Source organism: Populus euphratica, unplaced genomic scaffold (assembly GCF_000495115.2).
Source record: "Populus euphratica unplaced genomic scaffold, PopEup_1.0 scaffold486.1, whole genome shotgun sequence".
In the NCBI taxonomy this organism is placed as follows: domain Eukaryota; kingdom Viridiplantae; phylum Streptophyta; class Magnoliopsida; order Malpighiales; family Salicaceae; genus Populus; species Populus euphratica.
In genome coordinates this window covers 44,786-66,020 of record NW_011500362.1, presented here as the reverse complement: position 1 = coordinate 66,020, position 21,235 = coordinate 44,786, and the positions used below count along the sequence as shown (strand labels likewise).

At 29.8% G+C, this 21,235-nt stretch overlaps 3 protein-coding genes across 4 annotated transcripts; all 3 read right to left on the bottom strand.

Moving 5' to 3' along the window:
- Positions 1-6,303: 6,303 nt before the first annotated feature.
- On the bottom strand, positions 6,304-8,408 carry LOC105114060 (ADP-ribosylation factor 1-like). 2 transcript variants are annotated; one of them, XM_011010473.1, is made up of 7 exons: positions 8,307-8,408; positions 8,052-8,207; positions 7,721-7,791; positions 7,385-7,504; positions 7,126-7,244; positions 6,780-6,861; positions 6,304-6,679 (listed from the first exon to the last, which is right to left on the bottom strand). In XM_011010473.1, the coding sequence occupies exons 2-7, from the start codon at positions 8,197-8,199 to the stop codon at positions 6,674-6,676; spliced, it is 546 nt and encodes a 181-aa protein (XP_011008775.1). In that variant the 5' UTR covers positions 8,200-8,207; positions 8,307-8,408; the 3' UTR covers positions 6,304-6,673. The 2 variants fall into 2 exon arrangements, with proteins under 2 accessions (XP_011008775.1, XP_011008774.1); XM_011010472.1 differs by having other exon boundaries at positions 8,052-8,237; positions 8,307-8,393.
- A 760-nt stretch (positions 8,409-9,168) lies between these two features.
- LOC105114059 (microtubule-associated protein RP/EB family member 1C-like) lies at positions 9,169-11,285 on the bottom strand. The gene is made up of 6 exons (XM_011010470.1): positions 11,026-11,285; positions 10,775-10,930; positions 10,599-10,702; positions 10,008-10,215; positions 9,826-9,939; positions 9,169-9,713 (listed from the first exon to the last, which is right to left on the bottom strand). The coding sequence occupies exons 1-6, from the start codon at positions 11,131-11,133 to the stop codon at positions 9,432-9,434; spliced, it is 972 nt and encodes a 323-aa protein (XP_011008772.1). The 5' UTR covers positions 11,134-11,285; the 3' UTR covers positions 9,169-9,431.
- Positions 11,286-16,301: 5,016 nt separating this feature from the next.
- Positions 16,302-19,545, bottom strand: LOC105114058 (probable LRR receptor-like serine/threonine-protein kinase At4g37250). Its single transcript, XM_011010469.1, has 2 exons — positions 17,656-19,545; positions 16,302-17,055 (listed from the first exon to the last, which is right to left on the bottom strand). Exons 1-2 carry the CDS (start codon positions 19,298-19,300, stop codon positions 16,385-16,387), a joined length of 2,316 nt encoding a protein of 771 aa, XP_011008771.1. The 5' UTR covers positions 19,301-19,545; the 3' UTR covers positions 16,302-16,384.
- Positions 19,546-21,235: the final 1,690 nt, after the last annotated feature.

Below are 21,235 nucleotides of genomic sequence, written 5' to 3'. Positions count from 1 at the left end.
TCAATTAACATAATTAATTAGTTTTTATACAAATTGTCAATCCATGTGTATATATCATTATGAAACAATAATAAAACTTATTAGTCATTTTAATATGATGATTGTGATGTGAACTCTTCATGAAACTAAAATTATTTTGGTTCTTTATAAACTAAAATTTTTTTCACTAATTTTCCATGTTGTCGCTGAATTCAATCAATAGCTTTAGTTATTTCATGATGAGAAGTTTGAGGAAGATTAATGATAACTAATTTTGGTTATATAATTTAAAGATGAAGGGTTGTTTGAGATTGTTGTATAAAAAAAAGAAGCCTAAATAGGCTAGCAAGTCATATGATAATGAAACAAAGGTTACCAAAATATGGTTGATGGGGGTAAAGAATACTTTTTGAACATAAAAAAATAAAAAATATTATTGACCGACTAATATGAGGAGATCAAATTAAGCTCCTTAACAATAAAATTATTCTCATTATCAAACACATCAAAGTGAAGAAGTATTACAAGTTGCATGACTTATTAATACATGAAACTAATAACAATGTTGTCTTTATTAATAAGATTTAAAAGGCACTTCATGATAGTCATATTTATTTCTTGCAAAAAAAGATAAAGATAAATATCGCATCTTTCCCAACTATGAAAATAAGTAATTACCCTAAGTTATAAGATCCCTTATTAAAGGAAACTATATTAAACAAAGCCTAATTAACCGTGAAAGGTCATAATTAATCACGAGTGCTACTACTAAAAAAAGTTATACTGAGAATGATAAGATCAAAGAATAAGCACTAGAAGTTTAGGAAATACTTTCATGCGAGGTATACATGTTTCATACCTGTCATACTATTCTTCCTAAAAGAGAAGACTTGAGAGACAAAACTTAACTCTCAATGACAGGTCAAAACATTTAGGCCCAAAAAACTTGTAGGCACCAAGAGACATAATCATTAACTATAATATAAATTACCGAAACTTAGTGATAAATGTGATAATTTGGCTACAAACCACCAATATCTCCTAGACCTAGAAAAGGTGAAAAAAAATAATCAATCATCCAAAACCTAGTTCATGGGGATATAACGACTAAACATATCAATAAGGAAGAATAATATAGAACCTTGCACCTTATTAGAAGAAAAAAATTTTATTATAGAAAAGACTAGTCATGTGATCAATGACCAACAATCTCAAACACATTTTAGGTTATTGACATGAGGCACATAAGATTTTCCTTGACCAAGATGATATAAGATTGATCTTAATCTTGTATAGTCCAGTGCTACTTTTTAACTGTCAATTTTTGCTAAAAATATAATAGCACTATAATCTAAAATCTTGGTTGAAAGAGTAGGAAGAATTTCTAAGGTTGACTTTAATCTAAAATAACCTATTAGATAATTTTTTAAAATAATTCTAGAAAAGTAGACGGGGCTATCACTAAGATGATAATGGAATTTGTAAAAAGTAATTAACCATGTATTGATAAAACTAAGGTTAGTGCTAGTGTTAAGAAAAACTTAGAAATCAATAAAAAATTTAAAGGATAATTTACTCAATATATTAATCCAACATTATAGGGGATTTAGAGGGAAAAGGTACTAAAATATTGGTTTGCGATAGGAAAAGAAAATAGTTACAAGTGTTTATAAAGAATAAAAAAACACATTCCTATTAAAAGAACTAATAAAGCTACCCTAATACAGAAGCAATCATAACCTTTTATAAAATAAAATGACAATTAAAAACCTTAAAAATATTATCAATATCCAATAAACAATACAAATTTCTATCATAAAACCTAAAATAATTACAACAAATATATTCATCAATAAAGGAATAAACTTAAAGAAGAAATTGACATAATAGTTGACATTAGTGTCTTTTTGGATGAAGATGTAATAAAATAAGACATTAAAATCATTTGTAATAAAAATCAAGACCCTATAAAAAATATAAAAAAGATAGTAAATAAATTTGTAATCTTAAGACAACAATTGAATGAATAGAATGTAATAACATAAATATATAAATTAAAAACTCTTCTTAAAATAAATATGAGTGATTATGATGATGTTGTATCAATGAATATGATTTTTACTTCTTTTTACTCATTTGAGGCCAAGTACGGTCAATTATCTTATCTCAATAATAACTATAAAGATTGTACAGAAAAGATAAAAAAATATTGAGATTAACTACTCAAAATATATGGTAAACCAATAACCAATGATGATATTTTTAAGCTAATAGTGATTGTGAATCATAACCTTAAATCTTTGTATCATAACTAATTTTGATGGTATACCAATATAAATAATTTTAATCAATAATGGTGCAGCACTCAATATTATATCTTTATCCTTAATTAAGAAAACTAGATATAATAAGGTTTACATAATTCCATTTAAAGTGATCATATTAGATTTTGTAAAGGCATAGAAGATATTATTAAAGTGTTGCAACTAGATCAAATAGTCAAGACAAACTCATCTAATGCAACTTTCTTCGTTGTTGAAGCAAAAACAAGCTACAACGCCTTATTTAGGTGATATTGGATACACTCTAACACTTGTGTGATATTATATTTATATTAAACTTTTTTTCTAGATACTAGATGAGTTAATTGAGGTAATTAAAAAGCATGATATGTCATATATGATGAGCTTGAAGATAAGTAGATGCATGGCTTTATAATGATGTTGTAGACCTAGTTTAATTCTTGACAATGTATAATATAGATTGCCTAATTGATTTTTTAGTTAGTAATAAGACAATGCAAATAAAGTGACTAACATTATACTTTGTTAAGCCAAGTAATTTACAACTAGAAGATTTATTAGATAAAGATTTAAAATATGAAAGAAAATGAGTTACAAAAACTTATATGTTTTAAGGATTTTGATAAAGCCTAAAAATATATTAGGCACAATAACATAATTTATTTAATAGAACTACATCAAGATTATTAATTTATTATATATGATATGATAAGTTTTCATCTAACACCACCAAAAATGGATGATAAATAAGTTGATATTTAAGAATATTTAATTAAAAATTAACCTAGAGAATGAAAACATAAACCAACTTTTATAAATGTAAATTTTTCAAAAGATTTTAAAATAAAACTAATATTGTTGCTTCATACATATAAAGATTGATTTGAATGGAATTATGATAAAATGACTAGTTTAGATAGAAGTCTAATCAAGTATCCATTTCCAAGTATCCATTTCCAACCAATCTTGGGTTTAAGACATACAAATAGGCTCATAAAGAATAGATTAAGATATAATTGATCATGTGAAAGGAAAAATTGAATAGCTCTTAGAAGTTAGACTTATTAAACCAATAAGATATGTTGAGTAAATGTTTAACATTATGTCTATATTAGAAGAAGAATGACAAGTGTGGACATTCATTTCAGAAACCTTAATCTTATATATCCACAAGATGAGTATCCAATGCCTAATGGATAATATATTGATTGATATAACAATTAGAAATGAATCCTTAAGTTCATGGATTATTTTCAAGAAATAATCAAATATTCATGATAAAAAAATGATATGTCAAAGATTACTTTTAGATGTCCCAACACATTAGAAATATATGAGTAGTTAATGATTCTATTTGATAAATAAATAAAATGTTGGTGATATATAACTAAATATCATTCATTTGATCTTTCATGATATGATCAATCATAACATAATGATCTATATAGATGATGCCATTATGGTTAAGTCAAGGTCTAAAGTCAATTATTTGGATGGGTTATATTTTTTTTTAAATGTATAAGTGTACATAATCTTAATATGAATCCATTAAAATGCATTTTCAGTGTATAGACAAGGAACTTCTGAATCAACATGAAATAGAGGTGGAGAAAAAAAAAACAAATGAGGTTATCATTTTTATTGTACAATTCTAATACAAAAAAATGATTATCATGGAATTTGTAGCTACAAGAAATACTAGCAGTCAAATAAGGGACTGAAAAGTTTGAATTCCATTTAGTATAACATCACTAGAATGAACATGTCCAATTTTTTTAATTGAAAATCAAGAAAAAGATCCTTCATTAACTATAATTACTTTGGTGTAAATAATGACTTAGCAAAGTACTGGTTTGAAGTCAAACACGTCAAATGGGTAAATAACTTTCTTTCTAGCCCATTATTCAGAACTTTCATGAAGCCTAATATACAATCTATCATTTTTTTCATCTTTTATTTTGAGATAGCCTAGTTCATCCTCTTTCTTGATGAGAAAATTCACATTCTTGACAAGTACTTAATTGATAATTTTTCTTGTCATTTTCCACCAAGTCCATTCTATTCTCCCTTATAAATAAATAAGTTCTTGCTCATATTTTTTGGCCTTCCATCATACATCTTACTTTTCTTTCCTCACTATATTTGCTTTGTAAAATCACTTTTTTTACCAAACTAGAATTGTTATTTTGGATTTACTTAGCCTATCTAAACAAGTTTGGATGTATATTTCCTAAGCAAAATATTTTAGATTTTATCTTTTAATTCTAAATAGCTTGTTTTAGACTTAATGACAGTCATGTTCTTAAGAAATGGTTTGAAAATCTTGACGCCATTGAGAACTATGACCTCTCAAACAGACAATCATAAGACTCTAAACTATATTTTCATTTTCTTCCATCTTAACTAGACTTTAATTCCAAGTAATGCTACAAGAGAGATTAGTTACCATATAACTTCAATATATTTAATTTATGAATGTCATAATAACAATTATGTTTAGAAACTTCGGTTGACATATAATCAATGATATCATTTAATTTATCACATGACTCTACTAAACCAGCTAGACCTACTACTCCAGATCAACATTTATTTATTCTCAGTACTTACCATGATTTTCACAACATATTATTTTATGTAGAATACAAAAATCACGTTAATCATCTTCTTGATCTTTATGATTGAGAGAATCTATCATCAAAAGATAATGTTGATGATGACAATTCATGCTTTAAAGATTTCTCTTTCAATCCTAGTTGGTGGAAGCATCTGTTCTGATGATCATGAATCTCTATATCCTTAATGATATAATAGAATTTACATATTCTTAATAATATAATATAATCTTTTGTCTACCACTACTTTTATAATTAATACATATCAAAATAATCTTAATGATATAATAGAATTTTTTGTCTGCCACTACTTTTATAATTAATGCAAATCAAAATAATCTTGTGATTTTTTTATTTTACTTTTATTGTTAGTTTTGTAGAGTATCCATAATTTATCTACTTTAGTTTGGTTATTATATTTTTATAAAAGATGTTTGTATATCTAGTCAACCATGATTATAAGATCTTTTTTATAAATATATATGTTAAAGCTTTCACTTGGGGCATTCAAAGCATATGTGTTAAAATATCTCATTTCCTCTTTGTTTCTTTCTCACTAGGTTTGACTTTCACCAAATATATATATAGACATATGCACTATATATAGTTCTACATTATAAGCCTGCTTGTGGATTTCATCATCTATTTGTTTACATCTAAGTTACGAAAAAAGGACAATTACATCTGCTTATTTTATATATCTTATGTGAGTAAAGTAGTAATTGATTATTTTTTTTGAGACAAAAGAGAATTGAGACCATGAAAATCAAAGGAACATGTTCCCTTATACCTCTTGTTTTAAAAATATAAAGATTTACTATAAAATTATTATAAAAAAAAATTATTTCATTTTTCCATCTCCGTTCTTTTAATCAAATTTTTTTATTTTAAGACATTAACCAAACATAATCTAAAATATGTTGGATTTGGAAAAATATGGGCGATTCAAGTTAGCCAACAAGCCCAAGTCCAAAATATAAAGAGGATCTAGCTATTGATAATTTAGAGTAATTTTTAAAGCTGTGATATTTACGAAAAGATAAATTCAATATTTTTAAATAATGGGAACGTTCATGTACAATATAAAGAGGTATATTAACTTTGCAAAGATCTAAACTCTACTACTAACTTTCAAGAGAGAGGGCAAAGTGACTTGGCATATTGTAAGCTATAAATACAAGTAAAAGATGTTGGGTCGATTTAACTGCTCGTATGAATATTCAAGCAGGTTGATACATGTTTCTAGTTGTTTGGTGAACAATTTCATGTAGTAGCTAATGGTTAATGCGTGTATATAATGTTGAGGTTGCAGGTTCAAGATTGAGGTCCCCTTACCAAAAGCCAAAAAAAAAAAAAATACAAATTCAAGCATGTGAAAGGACTTCTCATCCGAAAGAGCAGGCAAACATAATTTATTGTTTTGTATACCATCAGCGAATTTTTATATGTGCGAGAAAATTCTCAAAACAGAGATTAAGGTGACCTTTTATGATAAACATGTGCTTTTTACAAGTTAGTTATCCCGGACAGCTCCTGTAAGAGATCGGACCGATGACGTCCGATCACATGAGCTAAAACACCAGCACTCAGTTTTCTGTAACACAAGTTATACCAAAAGCTGTAGTACTAGTTGTTTAGAATCACATCACCACGTGAAATTTTGATTACATGCATCTTTTGTGAAGAATAAACTCCTTCACTTAGCTAGCTAGCTAGCTTTGTGGATAGCAATAGCGACCTGCTACGACATGGAAAGCAACTTCCATGCTTATTTGATCATGCCTGCAAGGAAATATGAACATTATTGGAGACTTGTTTCTGTGAAAATAATGAGGTCACAGGTTAGCTAGTGAATGGATTAATGGAGCTTTGATGAACTTGCCTTGCTAGAGATATTGCTTGACAGCCAATCAAGACCTTCGTACAGTCCTTGGCCTGAGGAGGCGCAAGCAGCCTGAATGTACCTAAAAAGCCAATTCCCAAATGCCGCAAGTCAAAAGAAATTGATGGCTCAATCTGATAAGCTAGGTACCATATGTTTCTGGTTCCTAGATCAGTTTCACTGAATGTAGTTTCTCGTGATCATATCAGCAACTGATTGATATATTATGATTCATAAGTCAGGGTTGGGACCTTAAACTCAAGGCTGTAAAGCATGAGATGACTTGAAGCTTTGTGGCAACACTCAGGGTTCAGATGAATGGATTAGATTAATGTAAAGTATTTACCAACGACGCTGGCGCAAAGAGTGCAAACCAAGCTTATCAGTGATTTCTGAGACACTCATAGCATTTGGAAGGTCTTGCTTATTGGCAAAAATAAGCAGTGTCGCTTCACGCAGTTCATCCTGCAATAATAACATGAAATTGATGTGCAGTTTATTCTGATTTTCTTGCCGCAATGACATCTTGTACAGGATTTTCTTAAATATCTAGAAATCAAACTGAAAAGCTATTGCTTCAAATTGTTTTGGACGATACAACGCACCTCGCTCAGCATTCGATGAAGCTCATCTCTGGCTTCTGTAATCCTTTCTTTGTCATTGCTATCCACCACAAATATAAGGCCCTGGGTGTTCTGGAAGTAGTGTCTCCATAATGGTCGAATCTACATGATCAAGGGTTAGGAAAAAGGAGAGAAAAAGGGAAGAAGATGTTTTCAATGTAAGTAGATGTAGTAGACCTCTGAATAATAAAGTCTTCCAATTGAAGAAGAAGAAGAGAAGAAAAAAAAACATTGGATCACATGCACATGTGCAGATATGGTTGGCAAGTTCTTTCCTAAGTGCCTGCAAGTGCATATATCTACACAAGAATTTTGTACCTTATCCTGTCCTCCAACATCCCAGACAGTGAAACTAACGTTTTTGTATTCAACAGTTTCCACGTTGAACCCTGGTCATCAAAAACCAGTCAATAAAACAACAAATTAGATTTCCTGTTAAAATTTTTATTCTCTGGTTATGTTCTTCATCATCCATTGAAATGGTGAAGAACAATATTTTGCAACAAAGATGTTTGGTTGTAGATTAAATCCATTAAATCGAAAATCAAATTCAATTAAAAAAGCAGGAATTGAAATTCTGTTAGTCTAATGTTAGTCTGATTGCTAGAAATGATAGAATAACTTGTCGTATTAGTGGATTATCGATTACCTATTGTAGGTATGGTAGTAACAATCTCTCCAAGCTTCAGCTTGTAGAGGATAGTTGTTTTCCCTGCAGCATCTAGACCCACCATCAGGATCCTCATTTCTTTCCTTGCAAAGAGTAACTTCACGAGTCTAGATATTGCCATTCCCATTGCTTCACCTAGTTCAAAACAATTTGGGCGAAGACCAACTTGCACAAATGAAAATAGAACAAAAAGTTCAGACTGGAAAAGAAAATGAAGAGTTGGATTTGCTTTACCTTGAATTACAACTTGGAGGAAAAAAGAAGTGATGCAAATGAAAGTTGCCTGCAAATTATATATGTAACAAGAGACATGATCTCGGTATAAAGTGGAAGAGAATAGGATTCTTTAAAGGAAATAGAAGAATAAAGGGATCTTGCTTCGTTTTGCTTTCGGTAGTGGCTAGCTATATTCTCTCATATCTGACATTTGACATTGATTTGAAGCTGTGGGCTTAGTGGGATGGAATGGCTGTGATTCAGTTTCCAAGTTGAGGAGGAAAACGTATATAAATTCGTCCTACGCACAAGAATAGCTAGACCACAATCGTGCTTCTATCTCATCTACGATGATTTCTTATAGTATTATATTATTTTAATGTATTTTTAAACTAAAAAATATTTTTTAAAATAATTATTACTATACTTCCAAACAAGGTTTTAAGTATTCTGCGCTGTAAAATGTGCCTATTGGTCATGTTGGATGGGCTGGGCGCAGCTCAAATTCTTGTTCAGGTTGATTTGTACACTAATGCCAGCATGCTATATCTCAATGCAGAATATTAAATACATGTTGGGTGTTCGTTCTCCTGCAGGCGTCTCGTATTCAAGAAAGTCTGTTAAGGGGCTAAGACACTTATGTTTTTCCATTTCTAAGCAGCTGTTTCTTGATCAAAGAACTTGCACGAATGTTATTGTTTATTTCATAGTACAGAGACTGGAATTCTGCATTGTAATGGTTCGAGAAGATGATGGAGACTTGATTTGTCGAATTTTAAGGTAAAAAATCCGTTGCTAATTTTTGTTTGTCCATGTCTAGCATTTGGACCTATCAGAAATTGCGAGCAAGTAACAAAGAGAACAAAAGGCAACCCAAATGTTGGGAAAGGAAAATATGATAGCTATTTCTTTCGAGTCACAGCACAGCACAAGCAAAACTCATACTCTCAAAACAAGTATAAGCTGTTGAGATCGATTGTCTTGCTATTACTTCCTGAGCTATACATGTAACATCTACATGTCATCAGGACTGTAGGTAAGCTAAAAGGGCTGAAAATGCAGTAGATTTAGGACTGTAGCTACATAAATTGAAGATGGAAACATTATGGCAGAAGATGAATTTTAAGAATACAGGGTCAAAAATCAGTATGTCATGAGGGGTGACCCACTACAACGGACATCTGTAGCATCAGAAAGCCTTTGCCTCGGTGACAATGTTGAGATGCCTACAGCATCAACACCAAGATTGACAATGTTCTTTCTCTTTTGAGGATCTGAATTCTCCTTTTCCTCTGTTGATACCTCAGCAATGGGACTCAAGTACTCTGCTTCCTTCTGGTGAAGTGACACCATGGCTTGAGCTTCTGCCAATACTGATGCATCGTCGTCAGTAGAATAAAGGATTCTCTTCATCGCTGCAACAACCTGTGGAAAAAACATGACATGAAGATTTAGAAATTTGGGAGAATAGTTAGTTACTGAGCTAAACAATCTGATCGAAATGTCTCCATGGGTATTTTTAGAGCAGAAACAGTACTGGTAGGTTTTCAATCCCAGGGCTCTGACACAAAATCTCAATATCTCTCAGCTTTGCAAAGTAAAAGTCCCTCTCCTTCTCAAGGCTATCCACTGACAGCTTCAACTCGGTGATCTGCATATCAATCTGTATTATTAGATTATAAATGTTATCAAAGTTCCATTCCTTCAAGTAATATGTACCTGTGCATCATATGCAGGCACTGGACAAGAAGGTTTAGAAGCCTTCACAGATTGATTTGAAGAGGACAAATCATTCCTTCGAGCATTGTGAGAGGACTGAACTTTGTGAGCAGCCGTGGACCCCTTGCTTGAAGCTTGAGACTGTGGACATTTCTTGCTTGCTTCTTTCCCTCCTTTGCAAGCTTCTCTCCTTTCCAGTGGATTGTAACTAACCACAGAAGCAGATACAAGTAAATCACCCCGGCATTTAAAAATAGGACACACTCTGTCTACGATGGTTGTACAGGTGGCTATAGAGGCCTTGTATCAGTTGCAAATAGTTTATCTCAACATACTGTGAGAGAGCATAAGTTTATTTAAACCGTTCGAAGTCCCATCATGCCAAAAGCAAAGGGATTGCCCATTTTAAAGAGATTTTACTCCAAATTTAAATTAAAAAAAAAGCAATTTTTAAAACAATTTCTACACCAAACATAGCAGAGCTCGGTGTAATACTTGAACTCAACTCAGTAAATTCATTGGCTCGATAAACCCTAACACCACATCCAAAGAACAATAAAAACTCATTAAATGGAAAAAAAATAAATTTACTTGACAAGTCCTCCGTTGACAGAATCACAATATCGCTTCATCCACTGTATAAACTCCAAGTTATCAAGCGGCCTGCCTTTCACCAGCTTACTCACCTCTATGTGCTGAAAAAGAATAAAATAAATTAAACGAAGGAAACATTCAAGATCTGGAATATATACATATATGATACAAACCTTAGTGATCTTCAGCTTGTTAAACACATCTTGAAGGACCTTATAGTTTTGAATCATTTCGTACTCGTTTTTGGCGTCGAAATTGACTTTGTGCATCGGCACCATTCCTGGATGAACCGAATCCATTAACTGACAGTGCACCGCACCAGAGCATGCCTACAAAAGAAGAAGAAGAAGAAGAAGAAAACAAAGCAAATCAGGGAAGAATTAGAGAGAGAAACAATAGAATCAACGTGTAAGGATTTAATTACCTCTTCGACTTTGGAGAGATTGAGTTGAAGAGTGGAGTTAATCCAACAGAGGATCTCGGATCTGCCTACGAAATAAGCCGAACCCATCATGCCGATGTTGCTCGACATCTCTCTCTCTCACACACACAATTTTTGACGCTTTGAGTGAGTGAGGTTTGTGAGTGTGTTGTTGGAGAGAGAAGGAAAGAGAGTTTAAAAAGAGAGAGCCGATAGGAGTCCTTTTGGAATTCAAAATTCTGAAAGCCTCTGCCAGGAACTAACCGTTGATGTCCGCCCCGGGATTGTTTCTTTTAGATGCATATGGGCCTCAAGCTTCAAATGAGCCCAAATATTTATGGGATTTTCTTGATCCACTTTTTCGTAATTAAACCTTCTTCCTCTTCTTCGTTTTTTTTTTTTTTACGTATTCATAACTTATCTCATTGCTATATTTAATAATTTAACTTTTGATTGAATATCAATACTATAAGATTTCAATATTAATATTTTAAGTCTAAAATCCACCTATAATATATATAAAAAAAATTTCTAAGAAACTATTTAATTTCTCAAACTTGGTTTACACGATTTTTTTTTGTAATAATAAGTTTATTAAAACTATTTTTTAAAAACAAATGCTAAATGTATTTTTATTATATTTTTTAATGCAATTTTTATTTTTATTTGGGAGACTTGTTTATATGCAATTAAAATATTTAAATATATTTCTAAAAAATATTTTTTATTTTTATTTTTGTATGTCTGTTTATTATTTAAAAAACTTATTTATTTAATATTGAAAAAAATACTTTACATATATTCACAATCTCAAATACTAAATAAAAAGAAGAAAAATACAAGAAACATAAAAATTATTTTGAATAATCCCTTGAATTAAAAAACAATTTCTATGTTTGGCAAACACTTAAAAATAAAAATAAAAAAAACAATGCTGAAAAATCAGAAAGTTATGTTGGCTAAATACACTCTTAACTAAAAATTTAAAATTTAAAATTTTTTATTAGAACAAAAAAAATATATTTTTTTTTTAAAATTTATGATATACCAAACACCCGCTTAACTTTAATTATATATGAAACTAATAAATACAAGTTTAAAAAATATTACACATAAATATTCAATGATAATAAAATATATATTTTATTATTTTTTACTTATTTTTTATATAATGTCTTTCAGTTAATTATTCTTATTTTATTTCTTATACAGTTATATAAAAATAATTGAAGTATTATTTTTTGTTTCTTGTTTAGAATTGCTTTACCGCTAATGATATGTTATTATTTAATAACCAAGTTTCTAATAGAAAAAACGTGTCCCCACCAAAATAGGAAAATAAATTAATAAATAAATAAAATGGAGTTTTTTCCTTCTTCTAAATAAGTACATTTTTTCCTAACTAATTTAAGTTATTTAAGTTTAAACTAATATTTATCTTAATTGCTTTAAATTTTTATTCAAATAACCATATTGTTAATAAAAAAAATCAGTTTTCATCAAAATAAAAAATAAATAAATATTTTTTATAAGAGAAATATTTTTTTCTATAATTTAAATTATTATATCTTTTTAAAATACTTACTTAATTACAATAAGAGAGAAATGGCTCAAGGTGTCGCGATATAATTACAATAAGAGAGAAATGGCTCAAGGCGTCGCGATATTATTATGGCTAGTAATGATTATTCAAATATATTGATTTATAAATAATTCAAAATAATCAATTAGAACTTAAAAATTACAATTTGAATATTACAAGAATGAAACTTAGAAAAGTAGTTATGTATAAAAGCACCCTTCTATGCTCTAATTGAACTCATATTTATTATATATGTTTTAAATTTGTTAAAATAATTAAATATATTAATTATAAATCTTCAAAATTTTGTGTAAAATTATTTAAAATTTAACCATTAATCATTTCAATTAAATAAATATTCAAACTTGTTCGTTTATTTTTAGTATATATGTCATGTATCCAATTGATTGATTACAATAACACTCAATTTCTTAATGTAAAATATATTTATTATTAATAAAGTGATGTGAAATTGTCATTTAGATTACTAATTTAAAGTTTGAAGAAAGTTTGAAACTTGATCCAACAAGAAACTTGCTTTGGAGAACCAAAATTATATGCAATTGACTCTATATCTAAATAAGATATGAACAAGAAGTATAAATCACAATAAAATTAATTAATTATTTGAAGAATTTACAAGTTCAATCAAGAACTTAATATGAGAATTACTCAACAACATAAAGACAAATTAACACATAATATGTTGTAATTTTTAGATAAAATTCATCAACTGAATAAAATTTCTTATAAAATTTCTTATGTAAGAGTATTTATATGTAAACCTTAAAACTAATGAGTTAGAAATGCATTCATTTTAAATAAAATCTAAACTAATTAAAATGAGGTTTAAAATAATAAAAATAAATAAAACAACAGTTTAAGATTATTTTTCATCATTTGTCACAAATGATATGAAAAAATACCTATGCATTATAAAATAAGAATTAATTTCTGATCAACTAATTTTTCTTATTTAATATAAAATTCTTGTAAAATAAGTAAGTCAATATTGTCACATACATTTATAAAAGCATTAAGGACTTATTGTAGTAAATGAAATCCATAACTTTTAAGGAAATGATGTTTATGAATATTTTTAACCAAAACCTCTTGAATTATCCCATTGAACTTCTCTTGGATTCACATCATTTTAGGTCTTAAAATAAACTCAATAAACACTCTTAATAGATCATTTGATGTCATAATCAAGATCATATTATAAAAAGTTTTGTTTTATTTTTAATATTCATTTATATTTGATTGATAAATAATGTTTGATTAATATATCTAAAGTAAAGATAAAGTCATCAGGAAGAAAATTTTCATAAATAAAATTATAAAGTGGTTATAATTATAAGATTTCTATTATATTAAATCATTATTTCTAAATATTCTTGGTCAATGCTCTATGAAGACTGAATATTAATTTAAACTGTTGAGACTAATGTATATTATGTTATTATTATTATTATTATTTATGAAAGAAAGTAATTATTTTTAGAAGTTGAGGTATGAGAAATAGTTAAAACAATATACAGGTGCTTATCAAAAGATATTTACACTGAACTAACCCGCATAAGAATCCTATATATAAAGATCATTTATGTTGATAGAAAGACTCATGTGACAGTCATGTAAATGATTATTGGAGTTAAGATCACTAAGTTATTTTATATATAGAATGTTATATTTTGATTCTGACTACATGTTATTTTAATAAAGGGTAATAAATAAATATATATTGGGTTTGACATGAACTATATGAAAGTATTTGAGTAATCAACAAAGGATTCATCACTCTAGAAGAATTAAAGAAAATATTCCAAATGTTCTCAAATAATATTGATTATGAAATCTTTATGTAAAGTGAAATGAGATTTGAAAAAAAAAATCAAATGTTATTCAAAGTATTAATAACTATAGTATTGAGGACAATCATTATTTGACAATAGTAAACACATTTCATGCTATAATATCTAATTAAAATATTTTGAATGAAAGGATAATAATTATATTAAGAAACTGATCACTTAAAGGTTAAATCTAACCATATATAACTTTTTTAATATTTAGAGATTATGACAGGTTGCTAAAAGGTCTATTAGATGTTCAAATATAAATTAATTAATTATATAATTAATAATAAATTAAATTATTTAATTTATTTGATCCTTTTTAATTTAAAATCATGATTTATATATAGATTAATTTATTAGAAACTTAATGATAATTATCTAGTGCATTAGGAACCATTAAATATAAATTAAATTAGAATAATTAATTAAATATTACTGGATTACAATCTTTGAGAATTACATAACATGGAAATGTAATGGAACTTGGATTACATAATTCTTTATTTCTCACAAAACATATCCATATAAGGCTTACGATATAGAAATCATTTCGTATGAACTCAATTTATCTAGCATGCTCTCTACTTTTTTAATTATGTCATTGATAATGTGTATGCTTTTTATTTATGTTAATTATTCCTTGATGCAGTCACCTCCTGCTCTGTTTATCTCTTGCTTTTTTGCTGTTGCTGGTGGTGTTTGTGTTCATCTTCGAATGGCCACAACTGTTTCCTCTGAGTGTTTTCTCAAGAAAATGTTTCCCTTTTTGTTTTGATCTGGTTTTCAACTCGCTTGAAATCGTCATTGTTGTTCTTATGCCTTGTTGATCTTTGTTTGCTAGGAAATTATGCCAGAGCCTTTTTGCTTTGATTGTTGTTATTCAACCTATAATCTATTTGCCCTTATTAAGCAGAATTGCTATTTTGTCTTCATCTTCTTTCTCTTTGATCTGACTCCATTTGCACACCTGATTTGGATTTGAATATCTGTTAGCGTATAAACACCATAGCCAGGAACACCTAAAGCTCTATGGCTTGGTTAATTAAAAAATTTAAAAATCCTATTAAACACACAGAAAAAGTTAATCACCAACCATCCATTTCCTTTTCTACAACATTAGTGCTGCAAACAATAATGCCGCCGCCGCCACCAGCTATGCCCGTAACAACACCACCATCTAGAAATACCACTTGCAGCAACCATCAATAGTATGCCGTTTATTTATTGAATTTTGAATCAAATTTGATAGATAAAAATTTTCAAATAAAAAATTGATAAAAAAAAAAAATAATAATTATAAAAATAAGGACTAAAGTTAATATAAAAATCAAATTATAAGGAATGAAATTGAAAAAAAAATATTCAAAACAAAATATATATAGTAATAAAAAATTTAAGGATTAAATTTGATATAATTAACAAATAATATGACATTTCTAAATTTTTCACAACTTCCAGAAAGTGTTTTCTATAAAAAATAAAAGGAAAACACTTTCATGAAAACCAAGTTAAATTTTTCTTTGACTGTAAAGTGTTTTTCGTTGACCAACTTTTTTAATTAAAAAAAATATAAAAAAATTTAAAAAATAATTTTCTAAACCTAATTTCTAAAAAACAAATACAGCCTAAGTATTGATTAAAAATATGGTGGAGTTCATGAAATTTCAATTTTTTTTATATAAATTTAATATTTTTATATGTTTTTAGATTGTTTTAATAAGTTGATGTTAAAAATAATTTTTTAAAAATAAAAAATTATTATTTTAATATATTTTTAAAATAAAAACATTTTAAAAAGTTATCACTAGAATTCCCAAATACACTCATTAGCAACAACCTCATTCATGATATTTATACTAGCAACATTAGTATTGTATTGACGATTGTTAATAAAACTCTTTACAATGTGCTCCAGTTTTATTTAAGGATATGGCACAGCTGAAGATGGAAATCTCTCAATGACTTGTAAGGCTTCTTTCATTGTTGGCCTCTTCTGCGGAGCGTGGAGGGCACAACTATACCCTAGCTTGAAGCAAGCCAGCAAGGCATCCTCTTTACCCTCCACGTCAGCTCGAATCGCCGCATCAGCCATCCTCATAGCCCGGGTCTTGTCTTCCACTACAAGCCCATTACTTCCTTGGCCCAACTCATCAACAACCACAACCTTTCCCGTTAGCAGCTCAAGCAAGATAACCCCATAGGCGTACACATCCCACTTCGGATTGGGCTTGATACTCCGAAGAGACTCCGGAGCATGATAAGGCGATAAACCTCCAATAGAGCTTGGACTTGGGCTAGGGCTAGGACCCAGTCCAAAGTCTTGAATGCTATCTCGTGACGCAATAGACCTGTTGCTTCCAAAATTTCGAGCCGATGCTCCACCCTTATAACTTGTGTCGCCAGTCATAAGCTTTTCCAGGCCAAAATCTCCAATTCTAGGCTCCATATCGGAACCCAAGAGTATATTACTCGGCTTCAAATTTCCATGCACAAGCTTCTTATCATGGAGAAATGATAGCCCACGGGCCACTCCTTTAGCAATCCTCAGTCTGGCCTCCCATGGCAGATGACAAGGCGATGAGCCCGCTTTCCCTAAAACATCAAAAGACACCAAAAAAAGAAAAAGAAAAAAAGAATATGGGAGCATCTTAGACACAGACAAGCTGGCACTTGGCAAAAGGGTATGAAACAACCAACTAGGAAAAGTTTAACGTTTCACTTTCACATAATGCATATCACTATCGAGAATATTTGTTAAGAATTTGAAATTGATTTCTGTTTAAAATTATTTTTTTATTGTTTTGATATATTAATATTAAAAATAAAATTAAAAGAATAAAAAAGATATTATTTTAATATATTTTCAAATAAAAATACAAAGTTAACTTAAAAAAAAAAACTGCATTGAAAACAGAGGAGGTGCGACACCTACTCCACCGTCAAACCTTTTGGTCCGCTGCTCACCTTAGCAAACTTCATTTCAATCTGCTAATGTGCGCACTCGTGCAATGAATGAGCAAATAGGAGTGTCATGGAAAGAGAAACACTATTACTTGAAATACTAGTTGAGATAAAGTTGATGAACTTCTGATTAATTTAAATGGTGAGGTTTCGCTGGCGATATAATTAAAGAGAGGTTTAGATTTACTTGGATCCTCAAGAATTTGGATAGGGAGTTCACAGACGACTTACTGTAACGAGCATTGGCGAGGCTGCCATTAGGGACAAAATCATAGATAATGAGCTTCTCATCAACGCCCCAGTAGAACCCACGAATTCTAACAAGATTTGGATGCACCAACTTGGCTATGACACGGACTTGGGTCTCGAAATCTCTGAACCTTGCTACATGGTTTTCACCAATTCTTCGAACTGCAAATGAAGTCCCATCTTCGAGAACTGCCTTGTACGTTATACTAGAACCAGTAGCACCTAATATGTAAGCTGATGCTCTAAGTAGAGTTTCAAGTTCAAGTTCCTTTTCACCATCTACAGTCACCAATGTCCCTTTGTTTTGATCATGATGGTCTGCGTGCCTTTGACTGTGATCAAGAGGGTCTGCTTCATTGTCAGTGCTTGTGGAACCAGAATCCTCTTCATTTTCTCCTCTCTTTTGCAGACATGCCCATCTTGTGAACCCTCTTGACTCTGAAGATGAAGTTGACCAGCTATCCTTCGCGATGTTGGCTTCGTTCTTGATATTTGTTTCAACATGCCTTCTTTTCTTTAAACAGTGGTATACATAGAAGAAAACCAAACCAAGAACTGCAACTCCTGCAATGTCACCTATTATGATGCCTACAATGGTTCCTGGCCTAAGCCCACCTTCGTCTTGTCCAGACCCTGTTGCTGTTTCACCTGGACGAGTAGTTGCAGGACTTGAGCCTATAATTTTTGGAACTGCAGCAATTGCAGGAGGCGATGTAGGTGCAGATATATTCGGAAGTGGAGATACTGAAGAAGGAATTGGACATTGATTTCTTGTTGGCTGGCCGCAGAGATGAGGATTTCCGGCGAAAGCACTCCTTTCTTGATTCAAGAAAAGACTAGATTCCGGAATTTCTCCCGTCAGATTGTTGAATGATAGATCAATAGTAGTGTTAGATGGGATTTCGTTGGCGAATTCTTGTGGAATTGGACCAGAGAGCTTGTTGTAAGAGATGTTTAAGTAGTGAAGATTGTTACCACCAAAATCTTGAGGTAGAGATCCATCGAGAAGATTTGAAGAGAGATCTAAAACCTGAACGGTTTGAAATCTGCTAGGAAGATCACCAGAGAAATTATTCTTCTTTAAATAAACAACAGTTAGATTATGGAGAGCAGTGAGGTTGGCAGGTAAAGTTCCCGCTAAGACATTGTCAGAGAGGTTAAGAAGTTCAAGATTCTGTAACCGTCCTATGGTCTCTGGCAACTGACCAGAGATCATATTACTGGACAAATCAAGAAACCGAAGTTGGGTTGCATTGAGAAGTGAAACAGGCAAGGATCCGTTAAGAGAATTGTTGGATAGATCAAGATTTTGGAGGTGTTGAATCAAGCCTAGATTGGCTGGAATTGTTCCTAGAAGCTGACAATTTGGAAGAGATAAGCCTGTGACACGAGAGTAAGTATTGTCTTTTCCAGGAGATCCACAGGTAACTCCGTTCCATGAACATGGAGTCTGGTCACGGTGGTCCCAGCTTTGAAGCACAGAGAGAGGGTCATCAAGGATAGAGAACTTGAAAGAAAGCAAGAGAACACCATCTGTGTTGAGCCCAAAAGACTGAACTGCAAGAAGTAAAATTCCAAGGGCAAGAATTCTCCACCATAAATGGAGTTGAACACTTTGGAACTTCATGATTTCTCAAAATGATCCCACATCCCTCCTATGCAAATACCAAATTTTAGTGTGAGAGAGGGGGAGAGATACAGACGTAAGTGAGATTTATGATGCCATGTGATGGAAGTTCTCAAGGAAATAAATAAAGGTACCCAGTTGACACAGAGATACACAGCTCACCAAACCAAAATTTTCTTTGATACAAAAATGCTTTGCGTGCAGTTCTGCAGATATAAAATATGGTTTATTAGAGATGAATAATTGCTGCCGATATTTCTTTTGATCTCTCTCTTCACATTTAATGGGGGCAAGAAATGGGGACAAGAATAACATTGCATTATACAATACATTAAAAGGTGTGGATGAAAAGCTGTTTATACACTCACTCACAAAAACACTCTGGATTTACTGTTAATTTTTTAATAATTCATTTTAGTTTTCAAAGTTTTTTTTTATCTGATACTAATTTAATTCTTATTGTTTTTGTTTTTGAAGACAAGAAAGAAATTGAAAGAAGATGAATCACAATAAGAAAAAAAGTGTTAAATATAGAAGGTGTGTTAAGATTTCACAAAAAATACATTTAGATTCTTAATATTTAAAAATAATACAATTTATAAAATTTATATCCCTTTAAATTTTTAAAATTTATTTTTAGTATAAAATTTTATTTATATTATTTCTCAATCCTTGGTTATAAAAATGAGAGAAAGGTATGTCATTAAATTCCAATAATAAAAAAGAAAATCACTATTTATACTATTTATAACCATTAAAATATTTTTCTTAGTATCCACTTGTTCTATACAATGAAAAGAGCTTGATAATAATTTTTAAGATAAAGCTAAAATTAGCTTGAAAATCATTATTTATATTGTTTATAACCACTAAAAAAACTAATAGCCTGATTTTCCAGCCACCACTATAATGGCTGGAATTTAAACTTATAATCAATAAATTGTTTGTTATAGAGGCAATGTATTGCTAACTTATTTTTTTCTTAAAAAATAAAGGCAGATATTGGCATGGGCCTAAAGGCCTACTTACACATCAAGGCTCTTCATTGCAATGGCTCAAATAAACTATGTCATCTGTTATGAGTTTGTGAGTCTCAGTTTTTTTTTTAAATATATAAATTTTTTAAAAAAATCATTGAATTTAGTTAAGTTTATACTCCGGATCACATGTTTGACATGTTAAGCCACAACATCTAGATATTTTTTTTTCTAATACTGTTTTATTTTTTTAAGTGATTTATTTTTTCAATATGTAGTTTTTAAAAATAATTTTAAAATTTGTGTGTCAATTAATATCTCTTCTTTGTTATTTTTTATTTAATTATTTTTTGGATAGAGATTTTTTTAATGATATTATGTGCATTTAATTTTTGAAAAGATTATTTTGATTCATCTATAATTTTTTTTTATCTTTTGTATGGATAAACTTTTTTTCATAAATTAAACTTTTTTATTTATTTTCAAATAATACTTCTAATAGGTGCAACTTTGCATATTTTTTTATTTTATTCAATTAGTTTAATATATATGTATATTTATATTATCATTTGATTAAAAAATAATTAATTTTAATAAACAAATTCAACAAACAAAATTGAGTAAATATTTTATCTTGAAGATTAAATATCTTGATACATATATCTCTTGATTTTTTTAATTTTATTTTTAGTTATTGTTAATACAAAAGCATGTGATCTTTTTATTGTAGACCAAACAATGTATTGCACTATTTACACACTCACATATTACTATTAACTTATTGTATTTCTTTATTTTTTTTATTTTATTTCTTAAACTTTTATTTTTGGTTATTTGATTCTAAATTGAAGGTAATTGTTTATGATTTCCTAGGCGAATGTAACAAAGATATAATGAGGCTCTAAATAAAAAAAGGAGGCCAAAATGAGTGATGTATCTAAAGGTTTTTTTTTTTAAA